The sequence below is a fragment of the Balaenoptera ricei genome, chromosome X, assembly GCF_028023285.1.
Source record: "Balaenoptera ricei isolate mBalRic1 chromosome X, mBalRic1.hap2, whole genome shotgun sequence".
In the NCBI taxonomy this organism is placed as follows: Eukaryota; Metazoa; Chordata; class Mammalia; order Artiodactyla; family Balaenopteridae; genus Balaenoptera; species Balaenoptera ricei.
The window spans coordinates 14,200,896-14,226,188 of record NC_082660.1 but is presented as its reverse complement, the minus strand read 5'-3'; the positions used below and the strand labels follow the sequence as shown (position 1 = coordinate 14,226,188).

The 25,293-nt window shown below is 40.1% G+C and overlaps 1 protein-coding gene across 7 annotated transcripts in view; it reads right to left on the bottom strand.

The window, feature by feature from the left end:
* Window positions 1-25,293, bottom strand: part of REPS2 (RALBP1 associated Eps domain containing 2) — a 222,132-nt gene that overhangs the window by 3,014 nt on the left and 193,825 nt on the right. For all 7 annotated transcript variants that reach the window (XM_059910736.1, XM_059910741.1, XM_059910738.1 and 4 more), the window contains 2 exons: window positions 24,196-24,341; window positions 16,305-16,410 (listed from right to left, as the gene is read on the bottom strand). In XM_059910736.1, coding sequence (XP_059766719.1) covers window positions 16,305-16,410; window positions 24,196-24,341 — 252 coding nt within the window. The remainder of the gene's footprint in view (window positions 1-16,304; window positions 16,411-24,195; window positions 24,342-25,293) is intronic.

Genomic DNA, 25,293 nt, shown 5'->3' with positions numbered 1-25,293 from the left:
CAATAGATGGAGGCTGCAGGTAAAGACAGAACTGAACATATGTACCAAACTCATTCCCTACTGCAACTCTACTAAAACAATTTTTTTAACTGGGGGGGGGGGGGTGGTGCACATGGTCATAGACACACAAGGACAGGGAAGACAAAAGGGAAGAGGTGATAGCAATAAAATTGGTAAGCTGGAAGGCAAACTGATGAATGCTGAATGAATTAGCAAATCCAAGAAAAATAAATGTGGGGATTCTCCTAGCTGCTGAATATGTCTCTTCCAATTACGCATCATGGAACCGGAGAAAATAACCACAGGGTGGATTCGGGGATAAACTGAACCCACTGTGACATGGACCTGAGCTACAACTCCACTGATCACCTGACCTCCATAAGCTCCTACTCTAACTGGTGGATCACAGTGATGTTTTGAGTCTCCTGGAATAAGTATCACTTCAGAGCCTGTGTCCAGTAATCCCCCCTAAATCTGATGAGTCCCTTTTCCCCAGTGCACAGTCACACACTTTGGGAAAGGCTGGGAGAAAGATTAACAATATAAACTTTTGGCTGCAGAGTAGGGTCCTTCCTAACGGTGATTCAGAGGCCCCTTTATTCAAGGGTTCTGTATCTGTAAACTGACTTAGTCTGGGAACTGACTGAGAAGCCATGACTAGAGCTCTGCTTGATGATTCTTCAGACTTCTGTTCACTAGACCTAGAACTTTTTCACTTCTACAGATCAAGTAAAGAAAAGTGAACTGCAAGCCAAGCATGGGGATAAAACAAGAACCAATCTGATTTTACAAAGAAGAATCCCTGAAAGACTCAAATTGGCAGCACCAGATACCTATGAAAGTGGGAGTGAAAGAGGGGAGGACGATTGGCTTAAATAAGTTTTGCCTGAAAGTCTGCTTCAGAAGTAATTAGATCCCCGAATCCTTCCTGCCACTATGGTAGAACACTGAGGATTTATTCCTTTGAAAGGTAAAACAGATGGCCTCTGGATTAGCAATACAGAGATACAATTAAGGACTAGAAATTGGACTGGAAATAGGGAGATTAAATGAATGCCCTGAATGCTGAGAACCAGAGCCCTCTCCTCCACTGAACCAGGTCTTCCCTCCATGCAGGAGACCACAAGAGTCTCCTCCCTGAGGACTCCAACCAGACCAAGAGGAAACAGCAAATGACACTGTCTTTGGGGGTTCCCCAACTCTACAGCTCAGCCAAACTGGGGGAGAATGAAGCTCAAAGTTGACAAGCCCCACAACAGGCTATGAACTTGCAATATGCATTCTCATCCTCCTCCTAAATATAAGCAGAGAAGGACCATCAGCTACTGAAGGAAAGTATCTAATTAGAAGTATATACAACAACAAAAAAAGCAAGTATTGAGAAAGAAGAAAAACTACCATTAAGAGAAGATATTACAACAATGAAACAAGAATAGGATGCCATTGAAAAGAATCAGAGAACAACAAAAAAAATGAACTCTTGGTTATTAAACACAGGAGATTTAGAGTTTAAAAATAAGTATGTCTCCACATATAGACAAAAGAAAGAAGAAAAAGAAAGAAGAGGAAAGAAAGAAACTAGAAAAGAAAAATTAGAAAACCAAACTAAGAAGTCCAGTGTCTGAAAAATATCAGGAAGGGAGAACAGAGAAAATGGGGGGAGGGAGGTCAATAAAAATCAAGAAAACTCCAGGAACTGAGAAATATGGGCTTCCCAATTAAAAGGGCCTACCAAATATAGAGGCCAATGGATAACCGTGACCTACGCCAAAGCAAAGGTGGGGGCAGGGGGAGGCAAAAGCAAAATGCAAAACAAAAACGAGATCACATACAAAGATCCATAAAACAGAACGAAGTGTGACATTTTACAAAATTTTATTTTTTATTATCATATGGTAAAATTGACTTTTTTTCTTTTATTGTACAGTTCTACAAATGTTAACACATATAGACTTGTGAAACTACCACCACAAAGAGGGTACAGTACAGTTCCAACAACCAAGAAGCTCCCTGGTACTACTCATTGATATACAAACCTTCACCTCATGCATAACCCTTGGCAACCAGTGGTCTGTTTTCCAGCACTATAGTTTTGCCTTTTCAAGAATGTCAAATAAAAGGAATCATGCAGTACATAACCTTTTGACACTGGCTTGTCTCACGCAGCATAACACCTTTGAGTTTCATTCCAATTGCTGCGTGTATCATTCCTTTTGCCTGATGAGTACTATTTCATCGTACTCCGTTTATCCATTCACCCTTGGAAGGACATTTGAGTTTTTTCCACGTTTCCACTATGATATAAAACTGCTATGAACATTTGTGTACAGGTTTTTGAGTGAACATAAATTTTTCATTTCACTAAGGTGGAGTGGAACTGCTGGGTCACAAGGTTAAATGTATATATAACTTCATAAGAAAATGCCAAACAGTTACTCAGAGTGGGGTATCATTCAGCATTCTCACCACCAATTCACGGGGGTTCCAGTTGCCAGCACTTGATGCTGTCACGATTTTCTGTTTTAGCAATTCTATCACTGTGTATATTGGTCTGTGATCATGGTTTCAATTTGCATTTGCCTAATGGCTAACAATGCTGAATATCTTCTCACATGTTTACTTGCCATCCTTATATCCTCTTTGGTGAAGTGTCTGTTCACGTCCTTTGCCCATTTTTAAATTGAGTTGGTTGAGCTTTGAGAGTTCTTATTACTGAGTTTTGTGTTCTTTATATAATCTGGACACTAGTCCTTTGTCAAATACGTGGGTTGCAAATATTTTCTCCTAGTCTGTAGCTTGTCTCTTAATTCTCTTGACAGTGTTTTTGGCAGAGTAAAAGTTTTAATTTTGATGAAGTCCAATTTATTGATTTTTTTTGTCATAGATTGTGCTTTTGGCATCATTTCTAACCCCAGGTCACAATAACTTTTTCCTATGTTTTCTTCTACAGGTTTTATACCTTTATGTTTTACATTTGCATCTATGATCCACTTCAAGTTAATCTTTGTATCAGGAGTGAGGTGTTCGATCAAAGGTTCATTTTTTTACAGATGGATGACCAACTGTTACAAAACAATTTCTTGAAAAGAACATGCTTTCCTCAATGAATTGATTTTGTACCTTTGTCAAAGATCAAATGCCTATATTCATGTGGTCTACTTCAGGACTCCCGATCCCTCTCCACTGATCTGTCATCGATCCCACACTATCTTGATTACTGAAGCTTGATACTAAAAGTGATTCCTCTACCTTTGTTCTTCTTTTGCAAATTTGTTTTAGTTATCTAGTTCCTTGGCCCTTACATATAAATTACAGGATAGGCTGGTCTATATCTACAAAACATCCTGCTGGGATTTTGATAGGTCGCAATGAATCTATAGATCACTTTGGAGAAAAATAGTATCACTACTACGTTGAGTCTTTCAATCCACAAACAGCATATGTCTCTCCCTTTATTTAGGTCTTCTTGGATTTCTTTTAGCACCATTTTGTAGTTTTCAGTATACAGATCCTGTGTTTTATGATGAATTTATACTTAAGTATTTCATTTGGGGGAGGGGGTGAGCTATTATGAATGGTATTCTTTTTCAAATTTCTGTGATCAGTTGTTCATTGCTTGTATATAGGGATATAATTGCTTTCTGTATGACCTTATATTCTGTGGCCTTCATAAACTCAATTAGAAAATGAAATTTTAAGAAACAGTTCAATTTGCAATAGTGTCACCAAAACAATGGGAACAAATTTAACAAAAGACACATAATACTTACACACTCAGAACCACTGAGAGGAGTGTTTTCTAAAACCTAACCAATTAGACAGAGAATCTTGAAAAATTTGTACTACCTGATTTCAAGACTTACAGAAATCAAGACCGTGTAGTACCAATATAAAGATCAACAAATAGGGGTCAGACTGAAGCTGAACTGGGCCCAGCGTGAGGCGTCAGGTGAATAAATTTTGTTTTAAGACCGAACAAGCGGGTTAACCTTACGCAAGATAACCGTGAATTACAGCAGCCAAAGCAAGAACTTTTAACCCAGATAAGCTTTTCCATTTACAAGGTGCCCTAGAAAAAAAACGGTTCTCGGCCAAGCACTCACTAAAAAAAGAAGAGGGCAAACTATTTTTCCTCCTCTTCATGAGCTTCTGGTGGCCAGGATAAGACCAGCTGGGACATCCCACTTGATCCAGAGCCTACAGAATCCTGGGGAAAACTGGCAGAAGAAAGCAAAGGCTGTGTGGCTGACAGGGTCCTGGTGCTCCGGCCGAGTGTCAGGCCTGTGCCTCTGAGGTCGGAGAGCTGAGCTCAGGACACTGGTCCACCAGAGACCTCCTGGCTCCACGTAATATCAAACAGCAAAAGCTCTCCCAGAGATCTCCATCTCAACGCTAAGACCCAGCTCCACTCAACGACCAGCAAGCTGCAGTGTTGGACACCCTATGCCAAACAACTAGCAAGACAGGAACACAAACCCACCCATTAGCAGAGTGGCTGCCCAAAATCATAATAAGGTCACAGACGCCCCAAAACACACCACCAATGCGGTCCTGCCCACCAGAAAGACAAGCTCCAGCCTCATCCACCAGAACACAGGCACTAGTCCCCTCCACCAGGAAGCCTACACAACCCACTGAACCAACCTTAGCTACAGGGGGCAGACACCAAAAACAACAGGAACTACAAGCCTACAGCCTGCAAAAAGGAGACCCCAAACACAGTAAGTTAATCAAAATGAGAAGACAGAGAAACACACAGCAGATGAAGGAGCAAGGTAAAAACCCAGCAGACCAAACGAATGAAGAGGAAATAGGCAGTCTACCTGAAAAAGAATTCAGAGTAATGAGAGTAAAGATGATCCAAAATCTTGGAAATAGAATGGAGAAAATACAAGAAACGTTTAACAAGGACCCAGAAGAACTAAAGAGCAAACAAACAATGATGACCAACACAATAAATGAAATAAAAAATTCTCTAGAAGGAATCAACAGCAGAATAACTGAGGCAGAAGAACAGAGAAGTGACCTAGAAGATAAAAGAGTGGAAATAACTACCGCAGAGCAGAATAAAGAAAAAAGAACGAAAAGAATTGAGGACAGTCTCAGAGACCTCTGGGACAACATTAAACACACCAACATTCGAATTACAGGTGTCCCAGAAGACGAAGAGAAAAAGAAAGGGACTGAGAAAATATTTGAAGAGATTATAGTTGAAAACTTCCCTAAGATGGGAAAGGAAATAGTCAATCAAGTCCAGGAAACACAGAGACTCCCATACAGGATAAACCCAAGGAGAAACACGCCAAGACACATAATAATCAAACTATCAAAAATTAAATACATAGAAAAAATAATAAAAGCAGGGGAAAAACAACAAATAACATACAAGGGAATCCCCATAAGGTTAACAGCTGATCTTTCAGCAGAAACTCTGCAAGCCAGAAGGGTGTGGCAGGACGTATTTAAAGTGATGAAAGGAAAAAACCTACAACCAAGATTACTCTACCCAGCAAGGATCTCATTCAGATTCGATGGAGAAATTAAAACCTTTACAGACAAGCAAAAGCTAAGAGAATTCAGCACCACCAAACCAGCTTTACAACAAATGCTAAAGGAACTTCTCTAGGCAGGAAACACAAGAGAAGGAAAAGACCTACAGTAACTAACCAAAAACAATTAAGAAAATGGTAATAGGAACACACATACCAATAATTACCTTAAATGTAAATGGAATAAATGCTCCAACCAAAAGACACAGACTGGCTGAACGGATACAAAAACAAGACCTGTATATATGCTGTCTACAAGAGACCCACTTCAGACCTAGGGACACATACAGACTGAAAGTGAGGGGATGGAAAAAGATATTCCATGCAAATAGAAATCAAAAGAAAACTGGAGTAGCAATACTCATATCAGACAAAACAGACTTTAAAATAAAGACTATTACAAGAGACAAAGAAGGACACTACATAATGACCAAGGGATCAATCCAAGAAGAAGACATAACAATTGTAAATATTTATGCACCCAACATAGGAGCACCTCAATATATAAGGCAAACGTTAACAGCCATAAAAGGGGAAACCAACAATAACACAATCACAGTAGGGGACTTTAACACCCCACTTCCACCAATGGGCAGATCATCCAAAATGAAAATAAACACAGCAACACAAGCTTTAAATGATACATTAAACAAGATGGACTTAATTGATATTTATAGGACATTCCATCCAAAAACAACAGAATACACTTTCTTCTCAAGTGCTCATGGAACATTCTCCAGGATAGATCATATCTTGGGTCACAAATCAAGCCCTGGTAAATTTAAGAAAATTGAAATCCTATCAAGTATCTTTTCTGACCACAACACTATGAGACTAGATATCAATTACAGGAAAAAATCTGTAAAAAATACAAACACATGGAGGCTAAACAATACACTGCTAAATAACCAAGAGATCACAGAAGAAATCAAAGAGGAAATCAAAAACTACCTAGAGACCAATGACAATGAAAACACGACGATCCAAAACCTATGGGACGCAGCAAAAGCAGTTCTAAGAGGGAAGTTTAGAGCAATACAATCCTACCTCAAGAAACAATGAACATCTCAAATAAACAATCTAACTTTACACCTAAAAGAACTAGAAAAAGAAGAACAAACAAAACCCAAAGTTAGTAGAAGGAAAGAAATCATAAAGATCAGAGCAGAAATAAATGAATCAGAAACAAAGAAAACAATAGCAAAGATCAATAAAAGTAAAAGCTGGTTCGTTGAGAAGATAAACAAAATTGATAAACCATTAGCCACACTCATCAAGAAAAAGAGGGAGAGGACTCAAATCAATAAAATTAGAAATGAAAAAGGAGAAGTTACAACAGACACCACAGAAATACAAAGCATCCTAAGAGACTACTACAAGCAACTCTATGCCAATAAAATGGACAACCTGGAAGAAATGGACAAATTCTTAGAAAAGCACAACCTTCGGAGACTGAACCAGGAAGAAATAGAAAATATAAAAAGACCAATCACAAGCACTTAAGTTGAGACTGTGATTAAAAATCTTCCAACAAACAAAAGCCCAGGACCAGATGGCTTCACAGGCGAATTCTATCAAACATTTAGAGAAGAGCTCACACCTATCCTTCTCAAACTCTTCCAAAATATAGCAGAGGGAGGAACACTCCCAAACTCACTCTACGAGGCCACCATCACCCTGATACCAAAACCAGACAAAGATGTCACAATGAAAGAAAATTACAGGCCAATATCACTGATGAATATAGATGCAAAAATCCTCAACAAACTACTAGCAAACAGAATCCAACAGCACATTAAAGGGATCATACACCATGATCAAGTGGGGTTTATCCCAGGAATGCAAGGATTCTTCAATATACACAAATCAATCAATGTGATACACCATATTAACAAATTGAAGGATAAAAACCATATGATAATCTGAATAGATGCCGAAAAACCTTCTGACAAAATTCAACACCCATTTATGATAAAAACCCTCCAGAAAGTAGGCATAGAGGGAACTTACCTCAACATAATAAAGGCCATATATGACAAACCCACAGCCAACATCATTGTCAATGGTAAGAAACTGAAACCATTTCCACTAAGATCAGAAACAAGACAAGGTTGCCCACTGTCACCACTATTATTCAACGTAGTTTTGGAATTTTTAGCTAAAGCAATCAGAGAAGAAAAAGAAATAAAAGGAATCTAAATTGGAAAAGAAGAAGTAAAACTGTCACTGTTTGCAGATAGCATGACACTTATACATAAAGAATCCTAAAGATGCTACCAGAAAACTACTAGAGCTAATCAATGAATTTGGTAAAGTCACAGGATACAAAATTAATACACAGAAATCTCTTTCATTCCTATACACTAATGATGAAAAATCTGAAAGCGAAATTAAGGAAACACTCCCCTTTACCATTGCAACAAAAAGAATAAAATACCTAGGAATAAACCTACCTAAGGAGACAAAAGACCTCTATGCAGAAAACTATAAGACACTGATGAAAAGACATTAAAGACAATACAAACAGATGGAGAGATATACCATGTTCTCGGATTGGAAGAATCAACATTGTGCAAATGACTATACTACCCAAAGCAATCTACAGATTCAGTGCAGTCCCTATCAAACTACCAGTGGCATTTTTCACAGAACTAGAACAAAAAAATTTCACGATTTGTATGGAAACACAAAAGACCCCGAATAGCCAAAGCAGTCTTGAGAAAGAAAAACGGAGCTGGAGGAATCAGGCTCCCGGACTTCAGACTATACTACAAAGCTACAGTAATCAAGACAGTATGGTACTGGCACAAAAACAGAAGTATAGATCAGTGGAACAGGATAGAAAGCCCAGAAATAAACCCACGCACATATGGTCACCTTATCTTTGATAAAGGAGGCAAGAATATACAATGGAGAAAAGACAGCCTCTTCAATAAGTGGTGCTGGGAAAACTGAAGAGCTACATGTAAAAGAATGAAATTAGAACACTTCCTAAAACCATATACAAAAATAAACTCAAAATGGATTAAAGACCTAAATGTAAGGCCAGACACTATAAAACTCTGAGAGGAAAACATAGGCAGAACACTCTATGACATAAATCACAGCAAGGTTCTTTTTGACCCACCTCCTAGAGAAATGGAAATAAAAACAAAAATAAACAAATGGGACCTAATGAAACTTAAAAGCTTTTATACAGCCAAGGAAACCATAAACAAGACGAAAAGACAACCCTCAGAATGGGAGAAAATAGTTGCAAATGAAGCAACTGACAAAGGATTAATCTCCAAAATATACAAGCAGCTCATGCAGCTCGATATCAAAAAAACAAACAACCCAATCCAAAAATGGGCAGAAGACCTAAAGAGCCATTTCCCCAAAGAAGATATACAGATTGCCAACAAACACATGAAAGGATGCTCAACATCACTAATCATTAGAGAAATGCAAATCAAAACTACAATGAGGTATCACCTCACACCGGTCAGAATGGCCCTCATCAAAAAATCTACAAACAATAAATGCTGGAGAGGGTGTGGAGAAAAGGGAACCCTCTTGCACTGTTGGTGGCAATGTAAATTGATACAGTCACTACGGAGAACAGTATGGAGGTTCCTTATAAAACTAAAAATATAAGTACCATACGACCCAGGAATCCCACTACTGGGCATATATCCTGAGAAAACCATAATTCAAAAAGAGTCACGTACCAAAATGTTCATTGCAGCTCTATTTGCAATAGCCAGGACATGGAAGCAACCTAAGTGTCCATCAACAGATGAATGGATAAAGAAGATGTGGCACGTGTATACAATGGAATATTACTCAGCCATAAAAAGAAACGAAATTGAGTTAGTTGTAGTGAAGTGGATGGATGGAGAGACTGTCATACAGAGTGAAGTAAGTCAGAAAGAGGAAAATAAATACTGTATGCTAACACATATATATAAAATCTAAAAAAAAAATGGTTCTGAAGAACCTAGGGGCAGGACAGGAATAAAGACTCAGACTTAGAGAATGGACTTGAGGACACGGGGAGGGGGAAGGGTAAGCTGGGACGAAGTGAGAGAGTGGCATGGACATATATACACTACCAAATGTAAAATAGATAACTAGTGGGAAGCAGCTGCATAGCACAGGGAGATCAGCTCAGTGCTTTGTGACCACCTAGAGGGGTGGGACAGGGAGGGTGGGAGGGAGACGCAAGAGGGAGGAGATATGGGGATATATGTATATGTATAGCTGATTCGCTTTGTTATAAAGCAGAAAGTGACACACCATTGTAAAGCAATTATACTCCAATAAAGACGTTTAAAAAAAAAGATCAACAAATAGGTTAATAGAATGGAATAAGAACCCATAAATAAAGCACACTTATATAGTCATTAGATTTTTGACAAAGGCACCAGAGTAATCCAAGGAGGAAAAGAAACTCTTTTCTTCTAATGGTTCTAGATTAATGAGATACTGGTATGGAAAAAAATGAACCTTGACCCTAATCTCACAGCATATATAAAACATAATTCAAAATGTATCATAGATATTGGTGCAGCCACTATGGAAAACACTATGGAAGTTCATTTAAAAAATTAAAAATAGAACTACCAGGAGTGATGTCATCAGCACGGCTGAGTAAGACATCCTTCGTCCATATCCCCCTGCCAATAACAATTTGGCCTCTATTCACAGACAAAGGGCCTTTTTGGGAGCTTTGGGATCCAGCACCATACACCAAGGACCCAGGAGGAGTCTCGTCCAGCCATGCATCAGGTAATAGGCACACAGACCTCAGTTCCAGCTCTGGACCAAGCAGGGGCCCATGAAGCAGCTCTAGCCCCTCTCAGCCACAGTCCAGGAGACCCTCGAAAACACTGTTTTAGACAATCACCCACAGATGAAACAGCCTTTGTGGAAGTTCAAGTTTCAAGCAGAGAAGTTCCAGCACAATGCTAAAGAAAAATAATACAAGTCTAGATGCACTGCGGAGGGCAAGAAGAACTGTTTGACTACTCACATCACGTTCTCACAAAGCAGCACAGCTTAGGACTAAAAAAGATCTTGGCCTATGATTTCTCCCATAGGGGAAGGAAGAGCGCATACGTGAGCACCCAGTTTCCCTGGGTGTGTGGGACACTGTCAAAGAGGCTCATTCCTGTCTCGCCCCATCCAGAGCACTGAATTGTGAACTGCATGACTTGGGGGTGGGGAGGGGGAAGAGGCTGGAGAGTGGCGAACAGGACTCTCAAAAGAGGATTAAAGGAACATGGATCCTACTAAATGTGTCCAGGGACTCCATCAAGAAGCCCACCCATAAGCCCCTGGGGATCTTCCAACTGGCCATGGGGCACTCTCAGCACTCCATGGGACTTACACACACCACCAACTTGTGGCAAGCTTCCTGTTCACATTCTTGATGACAGCAGCATGAATGACTGAGCACATACAGAAAGCCTTGCTGGCCCAAATCTGTGCACCATGAGAGACCACAAATTTGAGCTGTAGTGCCATCTTTGGGAAACAAAAGGGAGGCTGTTAGCAGTTGGCCTGGTGTTGTGCAGGATCAGAATAAGGCATACAAGCTTAAGAATTCTGCCACAAGAAGGAACAAGAAATGTTGAGCAAGTGTACCCATAGAAGATCTGAGAAATTCTCAGAATCTCTAATGGGCTGATAGAAAGTATTTCTCTCCTGAAGGCAGTTAGTAAAGACTGGAGGAGGTGACTGCTACTTCAAATGTGAAGACAGCAACACAAAACTTCAAGGAAACGTGACACCACCAAAGAATTACAATAATCTTCCAGTAACCAATCCCAAAGACATGGAGATCTATGATTTTCCCAGTAAAGACTTTTAAATGGCTATTTTAAGGAAACTCAATGTGCTGCAAGAAAACACAGAAAGAGAAGTCAATTAAATCAGGAAAACTACACTACACGAATAAAATGAGAAGTTTAACAAAGAGATAGAAATCATAAAAAAAGAACTACACAGAAATTCTGGAGCTGAAGAATGCAATGAATGTAATTAAAAATATAATACAGAACGTCGACATCTAAATGGATCAAGCAGAAGAAAGAATCTGAGATAGAAGACAGGGATTTTGAAACTATCCAGTCAGAGAAGAACAAAGAAAAAAGAATTTAAAAGAATGAAGAAAGGTACGTGATCTATGGGATGTCATCAAAAGAAATAGTTTGTGAATTATGAGAGTTCCTGAAGTTGAAGAGAGAGGGAAGAGGGCAGAAAGCTTATTTGAAGAAATAATGGCTGAGAACCTCCCAAATCTCGGGAGACGTATGGATATCCAAGTTCATGAAGCTCACAGATCATTAAACAAACTCACCTTAAGAGTTCCTCTTGGGCTTCCCTGGTGGCGCAACGGCTAAGAATCCGCCTGCCAATGCAGGGGACATGGGTTCGAGCCCTAGTCCAGGAAGATCCCACATGCCGCGGAGCAGCTAAGCTCGTGAGCCACAACTACTGAGCCTGTGCTCTAGAGCCCGTGCCCCACAACAAGAGAAGCCACCACAATGAGAAGCCCGTGGGCACTGCAACGAAGAGTAGCCTCTGCTCGCCGAAACTAGAGAAAGCCCGTGCACAGTAACGAAGACTCAATGCAGCCAAAAATAAATAAATAAAATAATAAATAAATTTATTTTTTTAAAAAAGAGTTCCTCTTTAAGACTCATTATAATAAACTTGTCAAAGATCAAAGACAAAGAGAAAAACCTTAAAAGCAGCAAGAGAAAAGAAGCTTGTAACTTAAAAGGGAACTCTCATAAGGCTATCAGTGGATTTCTCAGCAGGCACCTTTTGAGCGAGTGGGATGATAATCCAAAGTGCTAAAAGAAAAAGAAAAAAACTGCCAACCAAGAATATGCTATTCAGCCAAGTTATCCTTCAGAAATGAAGGAGAGATAAAGACTTTCCCAGGCAAACAGAAGCTGAGGGAGTTCATCACCACTAGACCTGCCTTACAAGAAATGTAGAAAGGAGTTCTTCAAGCTAAATGAAAGGACACTAATTAGTAACATGAAAACATACAATATACTGGGGTAAAGTTAAGTATATAGTCAAATTCAGAATACTCTATTACTGTAATATGGTAGTGTGTTAACCACTTAAATCTAGTATAAAGGTTAAAGGAAAAGAATATTAAAAATAACTATAGCTACAATAAATTGTTAATGAATACAAAATATGAAAAGAAGTAACTGGTGACATCAAAAACAAAAAGGGGGAAGTAAAAGGGTAGAGTTTTTATACACAGTCCAAGTTAAGTTGTTATCAGAATATAATAGACTGTTATATCTACAAGATATTTTATGTAAGCCTCATGATAACAACAAAGCAAATACAAAAACCTAGAGTAGATTCACAAAAGATAAAGAGAAGACAACAAAAGAGAAGACAACAAAAAAGGAAGCAGACGCACAGATATAAAGAACAAACTAATGGTTACCAGTGGGGAGAGAAAAGGGGAAAGGGGCATTATAGGGGTAGGAGATTAAGAGGTACAAATTAGTAGGTATAAAATAAGCTACAAGGATATATTGTACAACACAGGGAATATAGCCAATATTTTATGATGACTATGAATGGAGTACAACCTTTAAAAATCATGAATCACTATATTGTACACCTATAACTTACATAACATTGTACAGCAACTATAGGAACAACACTTCAATAAAAATAAATAATAATAATGAGGGTGAGAGGGAATTTTTAGAGGTGATGGGCAGTTTTATGGCATAAACTGTGACAGACTCATGGATGTATAATTATCTCCAAACTCATCATGTTGCATACATTAAATATGTACAGCTTTACTGAGGTATGTACAATCATATCTCAATAAAGTAGTTTAAAAAAACCAAATGTTATCATAGATCTAAATGTAAAAGTTATAACAATAAAGGCTTTAGAAGAAAACATAGGAGAATATCTTCATAATTTAGATGTAGGCAAAGTTTCCCTATATAGGAAGAAAGTTAATAAACCATAAGAGGAAAAAATGATAAATCAGACTTTATCAAAATTAAAAAGTTCTGTTCATGAAAAGATTCAGTTAAAAAAATTAATAGGCAAAACAAAGACTACAAGAAAACATTCATAAAATATATACCTTGACAAAGGACTGGTAACCAAGATATATAAAAAGCATCTACCTACAACTCCACAAAAAAGGCTGAAAATGATTTTTAAATGGCCAAATATTTGGAAAAGACACTTCATAAAGTAAAATATATGAAAAGTAAATAATCACATAGAAAAGTGCTAAGGACATGTAAAATAAAAACTATCTCACCACAGGACTAGCTAAAAATTACAACAATAACACCAAGTGTTGGTGAGGATGAGGAACAACCAGAACTCTCACACAGTAGTGGTGGGAGTACTAAACGCTACAACCACTTTGGGAAAAGCTCTATCAGTTTCTATTAAAACTAATCACACACAGTCACCATATTACCTACTAATCCTAATCCTAGAAATTTACCCAAGAGAAATGAGAACATATTCCCACACAAAGACTTATCCCAGAATGTAGTTTTATTCAAAATAGCAAAAACTAGAACCATCTCAGGTGTCCACTAATAGGAAAATTGATAACCAAATTGCAGCATATTCACTCAATAGAATACCACTCAGCAATAAAAAGGAACAGATTACTGAGACATACAACAATGAAAATGAATCTCAAAAACATAATACTAAGTGAAAGAAGCTTTCCATAAAAGTACATGTCAGAGGACACCATTTACATAAAGTTACAGAATAGGCAACAGTATGGCCTAAGAAGTTTAGAATAGTGGTTACCTCTATGTGAGTGGGGCAGAAATTAACTGGGAAGGAGCATGAGGGAGCTTTCTGGGGAGATGGTAATGTGCTATATCTTGATAGGGGGTTGAGATCCATAAGTAGATGCATTTGTTAAAAAGTCAGCAAGTGTACACTTAAGATTTGTACACTCATTGTATGTAAAATTTACAACATGAGAAAAACTTGTAAAAATATTGAACTCTAGTTAATGATATGCATGTTAAAATATTTAGGGGATGCATACAGATGTCTGCAATTTACTTGAAAACATGTTAAAATTAAGATGGACTGAAGGATAGATAAGAGGGATAGAAAAACATGTGATAAAACAAGTACAACGAGATGTGAATGGCAGAACCAAAGTTGTGGCTATGAAAATATTCACTGTATGATTCTTTCAACTTTCTTGTATGCTTGAAAATGTTCATAATAAAATATTAGGGGGAGCTCCCTGGTGGCCTAGTGGTTAGGATTCCGGGCTTTGACTGTCATGGCCTGGGTTCAATCCCTGATTGGGGAACTGAGATCCCACAAGCCACATGGCTCAGCCAAAAAAAATAAAACAAACAAAAAAATTAGGGCAAAGCGGGGTAGTAACGAAACAGAAAATAAAAAAGGAAGGGACAGCAGAGATTGCTAAAGAGGAATCACCAGTGAAGTAGAAGGACAACAAGGAAAGTATGATATCCCAAAAACCAGTTAGAAAAGACATTTCAGAAGAAGGAATGGTCAACGGTCAATGGCATAGATTTTTCTGAAAATCCAAATAATGTTAAAACAGGCCCACTGAATTTGGCTGTAAGAGGGGTGTAAGTGGAGGAGAATGAAAGCCACAACGAAGTGGAGGGAGAGAAAACTGCTGGTGAGGAATGAGAGACAGTAAATGAAAACAACTCTTAAGAAACCTGGCTGTGCAAAGGAAACCAGAGAGACGGGGCGGCAGCAGCAGGAGGATGTGGCGTCAGTACACTGGACAACAGCAGAGAATCAGGGGCTGTCGTGGGTGCCCCGAAAATATATGTTTAACTCCCAACCCCCCATACCTGTAAATGTGACCTTCTACGGAAACAGGGTCTTTGTGGATATAATCTAGTTAGAAATGAGACTGTGCTAGATTGGGGTGAGCCCTAACCCAATGACTGGTATCCTTATAAAAAGAGGGCACGATAAAAAGAGGAATTTGGACACAGACACAGAGAGACACAGACAAAACACCATGTGACAGCAGAGGCAGAAACTGGAGTGATGCATCTACCAGCCAAGGACTGCCAGCCACCACCAGAAACCGGAAGAAGAAAGGAAGAATTCCCCCCTAGAGCCTTCAGAGATAGCATAGCTCTGCTGACACCGTGATTCAGACTTCTAGCCTCCAGAGCTGGGAGAGAATAAGTTGCTACTATTTTAAGCCACCAAGTTTGTAGCACTTTGTTAGGACAGCCCTGGGAAACTAATACAGGGGAGATTAATGGTGAAGAGAAACAGGCGATGAGGAGGGGGTGATGTCCTTGAGAAGCTGATATGGAACCATTTCCAAGATTCCAGGGCAGGAGTTAGCCTTCAAGAGGATCAGGGCTACCCTCTTCCATTGAAATAACTATAGCATCATTCATGGAGGATCTAAACAAATGAAGGGTTTACCCAGAAGGCTTCAACAATAAAGAATGCTTCAAAGAGCCTTTGTAATAGCTTCTCTGTCTTTTTAACTAGCACACAATATGCAGCCTGCATATTAAAGCTACGAGTCTTCCTCTAAGCATACAAGAACCAACCCATGAAACTTAAATACAGCAACTCTGCCTTCCAAAAGGAGTTTGAGAACAAAGAGCAAGTCCTACCAACAGGAATGGAACCAGATGCTCAGCCAATGTTGGTCAAAACAAAACACGACAGACACAAAGCCTGGTAATCCAAATTCAGGAAGCTGCTTACCTTGAGCTGCTGCTGGAGTTCACTGTTCAGCCGGGCCAGCACTGCATTGGCCTCTTTATTTTTGCGGATAGCAGTTTGAATAGCCTTCTTCTGTTTGGAAGACTGTCTACAAAAAAGTACAAACAGTTCACTGAAATAGAACTTAGAGGTCTGGATCATTGTGGGTCAGAACTCTCCGATTCACAGTAAGTGCTAAACTAACAAGGGGCTAATGTCACAGGGCTCCAAAAATAAAATCAGATATTCACACAGGCAGGCAGGCAGGCACACACCAAAGGAAACAAATTTGTTGGGATGAATTATTTACACCTGAAGTAATTTCCATTTTATAACTTGAAGAAAAGCTGTGAATTGGGCCTTTTCAAACACTCTTCGTTCCATTTATCCAAAGACATTTTAATAACTATTTCTTCCTGACAAACGACATTAACTGGAATGCCCTTTTTGTGCAATCATTAATGGTGTTTAAAAGAACTGCAAGTGGCCCCGTGGACAAGTGTGAAGAAAAAGAATAGAATAATATTCCCTTTAGCAAAAAATCCTACATTAACTTAGCCAGCCTACATACCTCTCTTTTATTTATTATTTGGCATGAATGCCTGAGTGTGTATGTGTGTGAGTGCGTGTGTGCAGCATGTGCATACACCAACATACATTCTGTGGCACTTGAGAAAAACACAAAAATGTTTTAATACCAGTCTTCCCAAATTAAGTCAGGAGTAAATTCACAGAACAGGTATAACTAAAGGGACCACACATCCCACCCAGCCCATTACTGTCTCTGCTTACGCTGCCTGTCTGGCCCTAATTTTTCTTAGCACCCTCTTTCCCCCTCAAAATTGTCAATGTGGTTGTAGAATCTACATTCTTATATCCCACAGCAAGAAATACTGAATTCTCAGAGCAAAAGGGCAATCTAAGTTCCCCTAGAAAAACAAACATATTTTGTTTTTGGGAGAAGGGTTCTAGGCCAGAGCGACTGAACTAGAATGCATTGTGACCACTAGAGAGATCTGGTGACTGATCACTACGAATATACACTATGTTAGCCACTCTGCTCACCTGTAGAAGGCATGTCCCCTCCCCAACAAGTTGAAAGATTAATTTTTTTTTTACCCATAAATAGGAAGGGAAGAAGCTTCAAAATCTATTCTTTACAAGATACAGATTGGATTTCTGGTTTCAGGATGAGACAGAGTAGGCACACTTCTCTCTATTCCTTCCACTAAATACAGTTAAAACCCTGGACATAATATATAGAATAATATAAGATGACTCTGCAAAGTGGAGTGAAGAAGGCAAACCAGCTAGGGAACTCAATATCCAGGGAAAGAATAGCCATGAATTCCCTAGGTTTTCTTTTTCATTTCATGCATCCCATAAATGCCAATGAGAGCAGACAATATAAAGCCTCCCCATAATTCTGCTCTCTCTAGCCAAAGGACTTGGAAAGGGGTAGCCTAACAAGACAGAAAATTAGACACAATATCCCTCCTGAATATAGATGTAAAATCTTTAATAAAATATTAGCAAATAGAATTCAGCAATATAAAAAAGAATTATATATCATGACCAAGAGGAGTTTACTCCAGGGATACAAGACTGATTCAATATTCAAAAAACAATCAATATAATTCACCATCTTAACAGGTGAAAGAAAAAATCACATGATCATATCAACTAATGTAGAAAAAGCACCTGATAAAATGCAACACCAATTTATAATAAAAACTCTCAGAAAGCTATTAATAGAGGTGAACTTCCTCAACTTGATAAAGAACCTCTACCAAAAAAACTATAGCTAACATCATACTTAATGAAAAACTGAATGGTTCCCCCTAAGCTTAGGAACAAGGCAAAAATTTCTACTCTCATCACTATTTTCAACATAGTGCTGGAAGTCCTAGCCAGCCCAATTATACAAGAAAAGGAAACAAAAGGTACACATATTGAAAAGGAAGAAACGAAACTGTCCCTATTTGTAGATGACACGACGGTCCATGTAGAAAATTCCAAGGAATCTATAAAAGACTCCTAGAACTAACAAGTGATTTCAGTAAGGACAGAAGTGAATTTGCAAGATAGATTAATCTACAAAAATCAATAGTATTTTGATATACTTACAATGAACACCTGAAAATCAAAATCAAAACTACAACTTCATTTATAAAGACTCAAGCTGAAATTCTTAGATATATCACAACATATACGTAAGTTACATGCTCAGAACTATACAACACTGATGAAAAAAATAAAATAGGATCTAAATAAATAGAGAAGTAAATGTTCATGGATTGGAAAACTCAACATAGTAAAAGATGTCAACTCTCCCCAGATTGACATAAAGGTTTAACATAATTCCTATAGAAATCCCAGTAGGATTTTTGTAGCTCAAGACAAAATTATTCTAAAATCAAATGGAAAGTCAAAGGAGTCAGAATAGCTAAACAATTTTGAAAAATAATTATAAGTGGGAAAAACAGAAGACTTATATAGCTATAGTATCAAGTGGTGAAGTAATGAAGATACTAATCTTCATTACTATCTTGTGTGGTATTGGCAGAGGGAAAGACACATAGATCAATGGAACAGAATAGAGAACCCAGAAATAGACTCACACTAGTACAACCAACTTATTTTTGACAGACGTGCAAAAGCAAGTCAATGGAGAAAGAACAGCCTTATCAACAAAAGTGCTGAAGCAATTCAATATCCATAGGCCAAAAAATGAACCTTGACCCAAATCTCACACCTTATATAAAAATTAACACAAAATGGATCACCAACTTAAATGTAAAGTGTAAAATTATAAAACTTTTAGAAGAAAACGTAAGAGAAAAAATCTTCAGGACCTAGAGCTTAGTGAAGAGATTTTAGAGGTGACAAGAAAAGCACAATCCATAAAAGGAAAAGAAATAAGTAAGTTGGACTTCCTTAAAATTTTTAAACTTTTGCTCTGCAAAAGACTCTTTTAAGAGGATGAAAAAACAAGCCACAGATTGAGAGAAAACACTGCAAACCACATTGATTTGTATTTAGAATATATAAAGAACTCTCAAAACTCAACATTAAAAAACAACTCAATTAGAAAATGGGCAAAGGAGATGAAGAGACATGTCACCAAAGAGGACACATGATGGCAAATACACACATGAAAAGATGTCCTAGCCATTAGGGAAATGCAAATTAATACCACAGTGGGATACCACTACACACGTATTAGAACAGCTAAATTTAAAAAACAGTCACAATACCAAATGCTGGTGAGGATGTGGAGACACTGAACCTCATACGGTGCTGGTGGGAAGATAAAATGGTACAGCCATTTTGGAAAACAACTTGGCAGTTTCTTTAAAAACTAAATATACACTTAGCACACAACCCAACAATCACACTCTTGGACATTTAGCCCAAAGAAATGAAAACTTAGGTACACACAAGAACCCGTACACAGATGCTCACAGCAGCTTTATCTGTAATACTCGACAACTAGACACAAACAAAACATCTCTCAATAGGTGAATGGCTAAACAAACTGCGGTACACCCATAGCATAGAATACTGCTTAGTAGTATTGATTTATACAACAACTTGGACAGATGTCAAGGGCATTATGCCGAGTGAAAACAAGCCAAACTCAGGTCACATGCTGTGTGATTCTATGAATATAACATTCAGAAAATGACGAAGTTATAGAGATGGGAAACTGGTCAATGGTTACCACGGGTAAGGAGTAAAGAAGAAGATGGGGTAAGGGTGACTCCTGTACCTTGATTACAGTGGTGGTTACAAGACACACACATGTGATAAAATGGCAAAGAACTATACATATACACTGTCCCAACGTCAATTTCCTGGTTTTGATATTATACTACAGTTAGGTAAAATGCAATCATTGAGAGAAACTAGGTGAAAGATACACAGGACTTCTTTGTACTAGTTTTGAATTTCCTATGAATCTATAATTATTACAAAACAAAAAGGTTTTTTTTAATAAATTTATTTATTTATATTTTATCTTTGGCTGCATTGGGTCTTCATTGCTGCACGCAGGCCTTCTCTAGTTGCGGCGAGCGGGCCTCTCATTGCGGTGGCTTCTCTTGTCGGGGAGCACGGGCTCTAGGAGCCCGGGCTTCAGTAGTTGTGGCACGTGGGCTCAGTAGTTGTGGCTCGCGGGCTCTAGAGTGCAGGCTCAGTAGTTGTGGCACACGGGCTTAGTTGCTCCGAGGCATGTGGGATCTTCCCAGACCAGGTCTCGAACCTGTATCCCCTGCAGTGGCAGGCGGATTCTTAACCACTGCGCCACCAGGTAAGTCCAAAAGTTTTATGAAAATACATGTTGATCAGAACTGGATGCCCCTACTTAAACGAATACCACGCTAAGTGTGTCAGCTTATAACAGTCTCCCCTTCTCTGGGAACTGTCTCCATCCCCTTCCCCCTCCCTCCACAGGGATGGGCCCCAGGCAGACAGTCCTATTTGTCTTAAGAAACGCTCAGCTCTGTTTTCACACTTGAACGGATGCTGGCCTGTGCTAAGCTGACCAGATTCTCTCTCCCAGGGATGTATGGGTCCTGGTTAAGAGTTTGGTTTAGCCTGGGCCCTGCACAGTGAGAATGTAACATCTGGAGCTGAAGGTGGTTGAGAAGTCTTCACAGATAAAAATGACAGAAAATAGAGAAGAATCAGGAGGAGAGCCAACAGGTATACAGTCCTCTCTCCCAATCCATCCCTGCCCCTGGTTTCCATGAGTCACCCCTGTATTCTTATAATAATGAACAGGGTTTTGCTAGCTCAAGTTGCTCTTTTATGTTTTACAACCAAATGAGCCCTAAGTAACACAAAGACAGGATCCGGCCCCAAAAACCTCTCAAGGGTTCAGTAAAGGTGTCTAACTTGCCTCACCTCTTAAGACTTGCTTCTAGAGTTTGTCTCTCCAGGTTCTCCTAACTTTGTTACTCACTGTTCCAAGGTGGGCTCTAAGTGGCCTGGTTTCCAAGGAGGAAGATAAGGGAGTAACAGCAAGGTGTTTATTTCGCCTGCTGCTGTTGTACATCAGGCGATCTCTCAGTTTAGAACTGCGTACTGTGAGGCTCATCCACTGAAAGTTCTGTGGCAGACTGTCCTCCAATCCTATTCTCATGCCTTCCTGTTTTCAGTAGCATCTCCTCAGGTTGAGCTAGGCACATGGCCATGCAACTAGAAACTAGTTGCATTCCCATGTCTCCCTTGCAAGTAGATGAGGCCACATGACTAAGTCTGGGTGAAAGGGATCCGAGAGAAGTGATGTATGCCACTTCTGAGTCATGTCCTTAAAAGTAATCTGTTTTCTCTCCATTTGTTCCTTCCCCCTTCCTGGGACCTGGAACACGAACATGTTAGAGGTGAGCCACCTCCGACCCTATGGATAAAGGCAACCCTCACAGGGATCTAAAACAAGACGACAGAAGGTACCTGGGTTCTGGGCAGGTACTATTCTGGACCACTCACCAACTCAGACTTTTACATAAGAAATTAGTTAATTTCTATGTTACATGAGTGACTGTTACCTGGTTTATGTTCAAGCAGCTGAACCAATGTTTGAAGGAATATAAACTGGGGTCTCTAGATGAGAAAAATCTTCTTAGCCTTCACCCTGGGCCCTGATTTCTCCCACGGAATTCTGAGTACAGCTTTTAAGAAGTGAGTTTATCCTGCCTTTTCTCTTCTTGGAAATGGTAGGTTTGCATTAGAGATGCCAATCATCAACCCCACAGATATTCCAGTGTTGCCAAACATGAGGAGGGAAGGGAAATAGAATCCCAACCACACTGAGAACGTCATACAGACAAGCAGACACTGCCACGCAAGCTCCTTGGAATGCCCTGGGGCGGCCCAGGACAATTCCTGGGGTTCCAGAGAAGAGCAAAGGCCACAGAGGCTGGCACAGGTTCAGTCACAGTACTGCCACACAATATCTCTAGTTCTAAACTGTTCAAACAATTCTATTTTCCCAAAATCCATCCTTAGCAGATACATTAGATATGGGGGAAAAAAAATCAAGCTAAATTATTTCTAAGAAAAACCCACTTCTGTCCTTACGGGTAGCTCATTAATGATGACACAATTGGAGAGCTGTTTATTACTTATAACCTGGACTCAGCAGCTCATTTGGAGAGAATATTTTATTAGTTCCTCTCCCCTAAATGGAGCAGATTTGTTATTTTTAAACTACCAATAGGACATATCATGTTAGTTTAAGGTCTGCAAATGAAAGATTGCAATATCTTGATAATATTTGTGTGTATAGTACTTTTTTTTCTCTGAAGTGTGCACTCAAGATGTAATTTTAATGCTTAGGAAATCATTTTGCTTGAGAACTTTAAAAATAATGAACTCAGATTTCCCTGGTGGCGCAGTGGTTAAGAATCTGCCTGCCAATGCAGGGGACATGGGCTCGAGCCCTGGTCGGGGAAGATCCCACATGCCGCGGAGCAACTAAGCCCATGCGCCACAACTACTAAGCCCGCGTGCCACAACTACTTAAGTCCACACGCCTAGAGCCCGTGCTCCGCAACAAGAGAAGCCACTGCAATGAGAAGCCCGCGCACCGCAACGAAGAGTAGCCCCCGCTCGCCGCAACTAGAGAAAGCCCGCGTGCAGCAACGAAGACCCAACGCAGCCAAAACTGAATAGATAAATCTATATATTTAAAAATAAAAGATGAAAAAAAAAGATCTCTGCGTGAACTCCACCAGCAGCCCTGCCATCCACTTTGGAGGATGTCATAGCCACCACTGAGTGACTAGCATTGATGTGAAGTGCAGATTACAGTGGAAAGCTGGGGAGAACATGGAAGCAAGTTTAGCTGTCTGTGTCCCTGATAGAGATCCATCCTCTAGGCTGGAAGGTGGCTGGAAGATGGCCAAAGCTCTCAGTGACTATTAAAGACAAAATATACTTCCTTTATGCACTAATACTACCAGGGAACTGTCTATTTGGAAAAAACAAAAGCCATTACCTGAAGAAGAGTGCTGCACAGATTCAGAATGGGGATTGGCTTCAAAGGCAAGCTGCACCCACAGAACCTGTTGCTTTTCTTCCCATAACAGTGTAAGCAGGAGTAACTCCGAAGCAGCCCCTGAGACCCACAAGGCCCCTGGAGTGGTGCCATGACATATCCCAAGCATTTGTGTTAGTGACTAGTCAGGCTCACTTGAAGTAACACGCAGCAGCAGTTTTCTGCCCTGGACACCTGGCTCAATTTCACTGAGGCAAGGGATGGCTCTTCTTAAAGCCAAAGCCTGGAGAAGGATGGTCTTCTCGGTCCCGGGCCATGTCCACAGGTGTCTCCACCCTCCATCCAGCTGATCATACAGACAGATATCTTAGCAGCTCTGCATGTGACCGTTCTGTGCTGAGATGCTCAACAACAGAACCTCTTCATGGGGATGAAAAGGAATCACACACCACATTTACTCAAAGTCGGGTCTGAGAGTCTTGAAGCTGGCCACGTGCACCGGGGAACATGAGATAAGACAGGCAAAGAGGGAAACTGCCATTTATATTACTGTCTTCTTCCCAGGAAAACACAGGCCAGAACAAAGAAGAGGGGTAGGAAGGAAAGGCAGAGGAGGGGAGGAGGGGAAGGAAATCAAACCAACCGAAAGCACATCCCAGCCTGGGACTTGCTCATCCCTGGGGTCAAGTTAAGCCCTATCACTTAGAAAGCCTCTTTCTATGTGACCGGGAGACTGTAATTCCATCATAGAAATGAGTAAGGTAAGACTATAACCATTAAAATCACACCTGTCCACGGGGATGAGTGTAAATGTAAGTTTACATTTACATATGTATATGCAGATTTAAAATGAAGTTTCCGACCTTTCGCTCATTTATCTGTTCTACTTACTTTTGGACTGTTGGATGGGGTTTCACGGTTGCTACAGAAGCTGGCCCGCCTACAGCAGTAGTAGGCTCTTGATTTTCTGTAGCTTGATTTTCAGGTCGGAATTTTCTACGGATGGGCTTTGATGGGGGCTGAGAATACGGTATGTCCTGTGGATTTAAAAAAAAAAAAAACCAAAAGTTAAACAATTAAATGCCACCCATCATGTCAATGCCCCATGTTCCTCTCGGCCTATCCCCAAGGTCAGTCGTGTGCTCTATTCAAACTCCACACCTCAGGACAAGTGGCTGATTCGTGGCTTGGCAGGACCTGGAGAGACCTGGGCATCAGATTCCAGGGGCCTTTCCTTCTTTCTTTTTCTTGTTTTTTTCATGCTTGCAGCCTATTACCTCTTTTGTCACCTGGAAGGACACAGGACTCAGATGCCCTCTCTCCCTCCCCTTCTTTCTTGTTTAAATGCTGTGTGCATCTCACACCACGGGGCCTTTCCTTACTGAAGACAAAATTCACTCTTGCCTCACTTTGGGGCTTTTGGGAATATGTTCTGAATCTGTTCTAAGTTTTAAAGTTTGTAGAGGTCTTCGTCATATGCTCATCATTCTCCTACCCCCAGCTCCTACATCAAGCCAAGCTGACGAGCCACTGTGTCTTCTGGAAGGAGACAGTTGGCCTGCTTCCTTGGAGGCCCTGCCTCACCTGTGCTCCCGAGCCCAGGCCCCCGTGCTCTGTGATGGGAGGAGGGCCTGAGAAAATGGGGAAGGAGAAAGGAGGGGGAGAAGACGAATGGGAGAGCACGGTGAGTGAGCGAGCAAATGGCCCAGGACTTGGTGACATGGGTGGGCAAGGGGAGACCGTGGCAAAAAGACTAGGAAGGGGAGACCACCCCAGCCCCCAGGGTGCTCCTCAAGGCTTAGCAGGGTGCAGGGCTCCCCACTGCACCTCTTGGTCTTGCTAAAAGCAAGGCCACCATATTTAGCTGGGAGGTTGAAGAGGGAAGTACAAACTGTCAGAAACATCAAGGTGGAGCCCAGGAATCATCAGGACCCTAATCTTCACAAAGAACCCAGATTCTAGGAAATATGGATCGTAAACATTCATGTC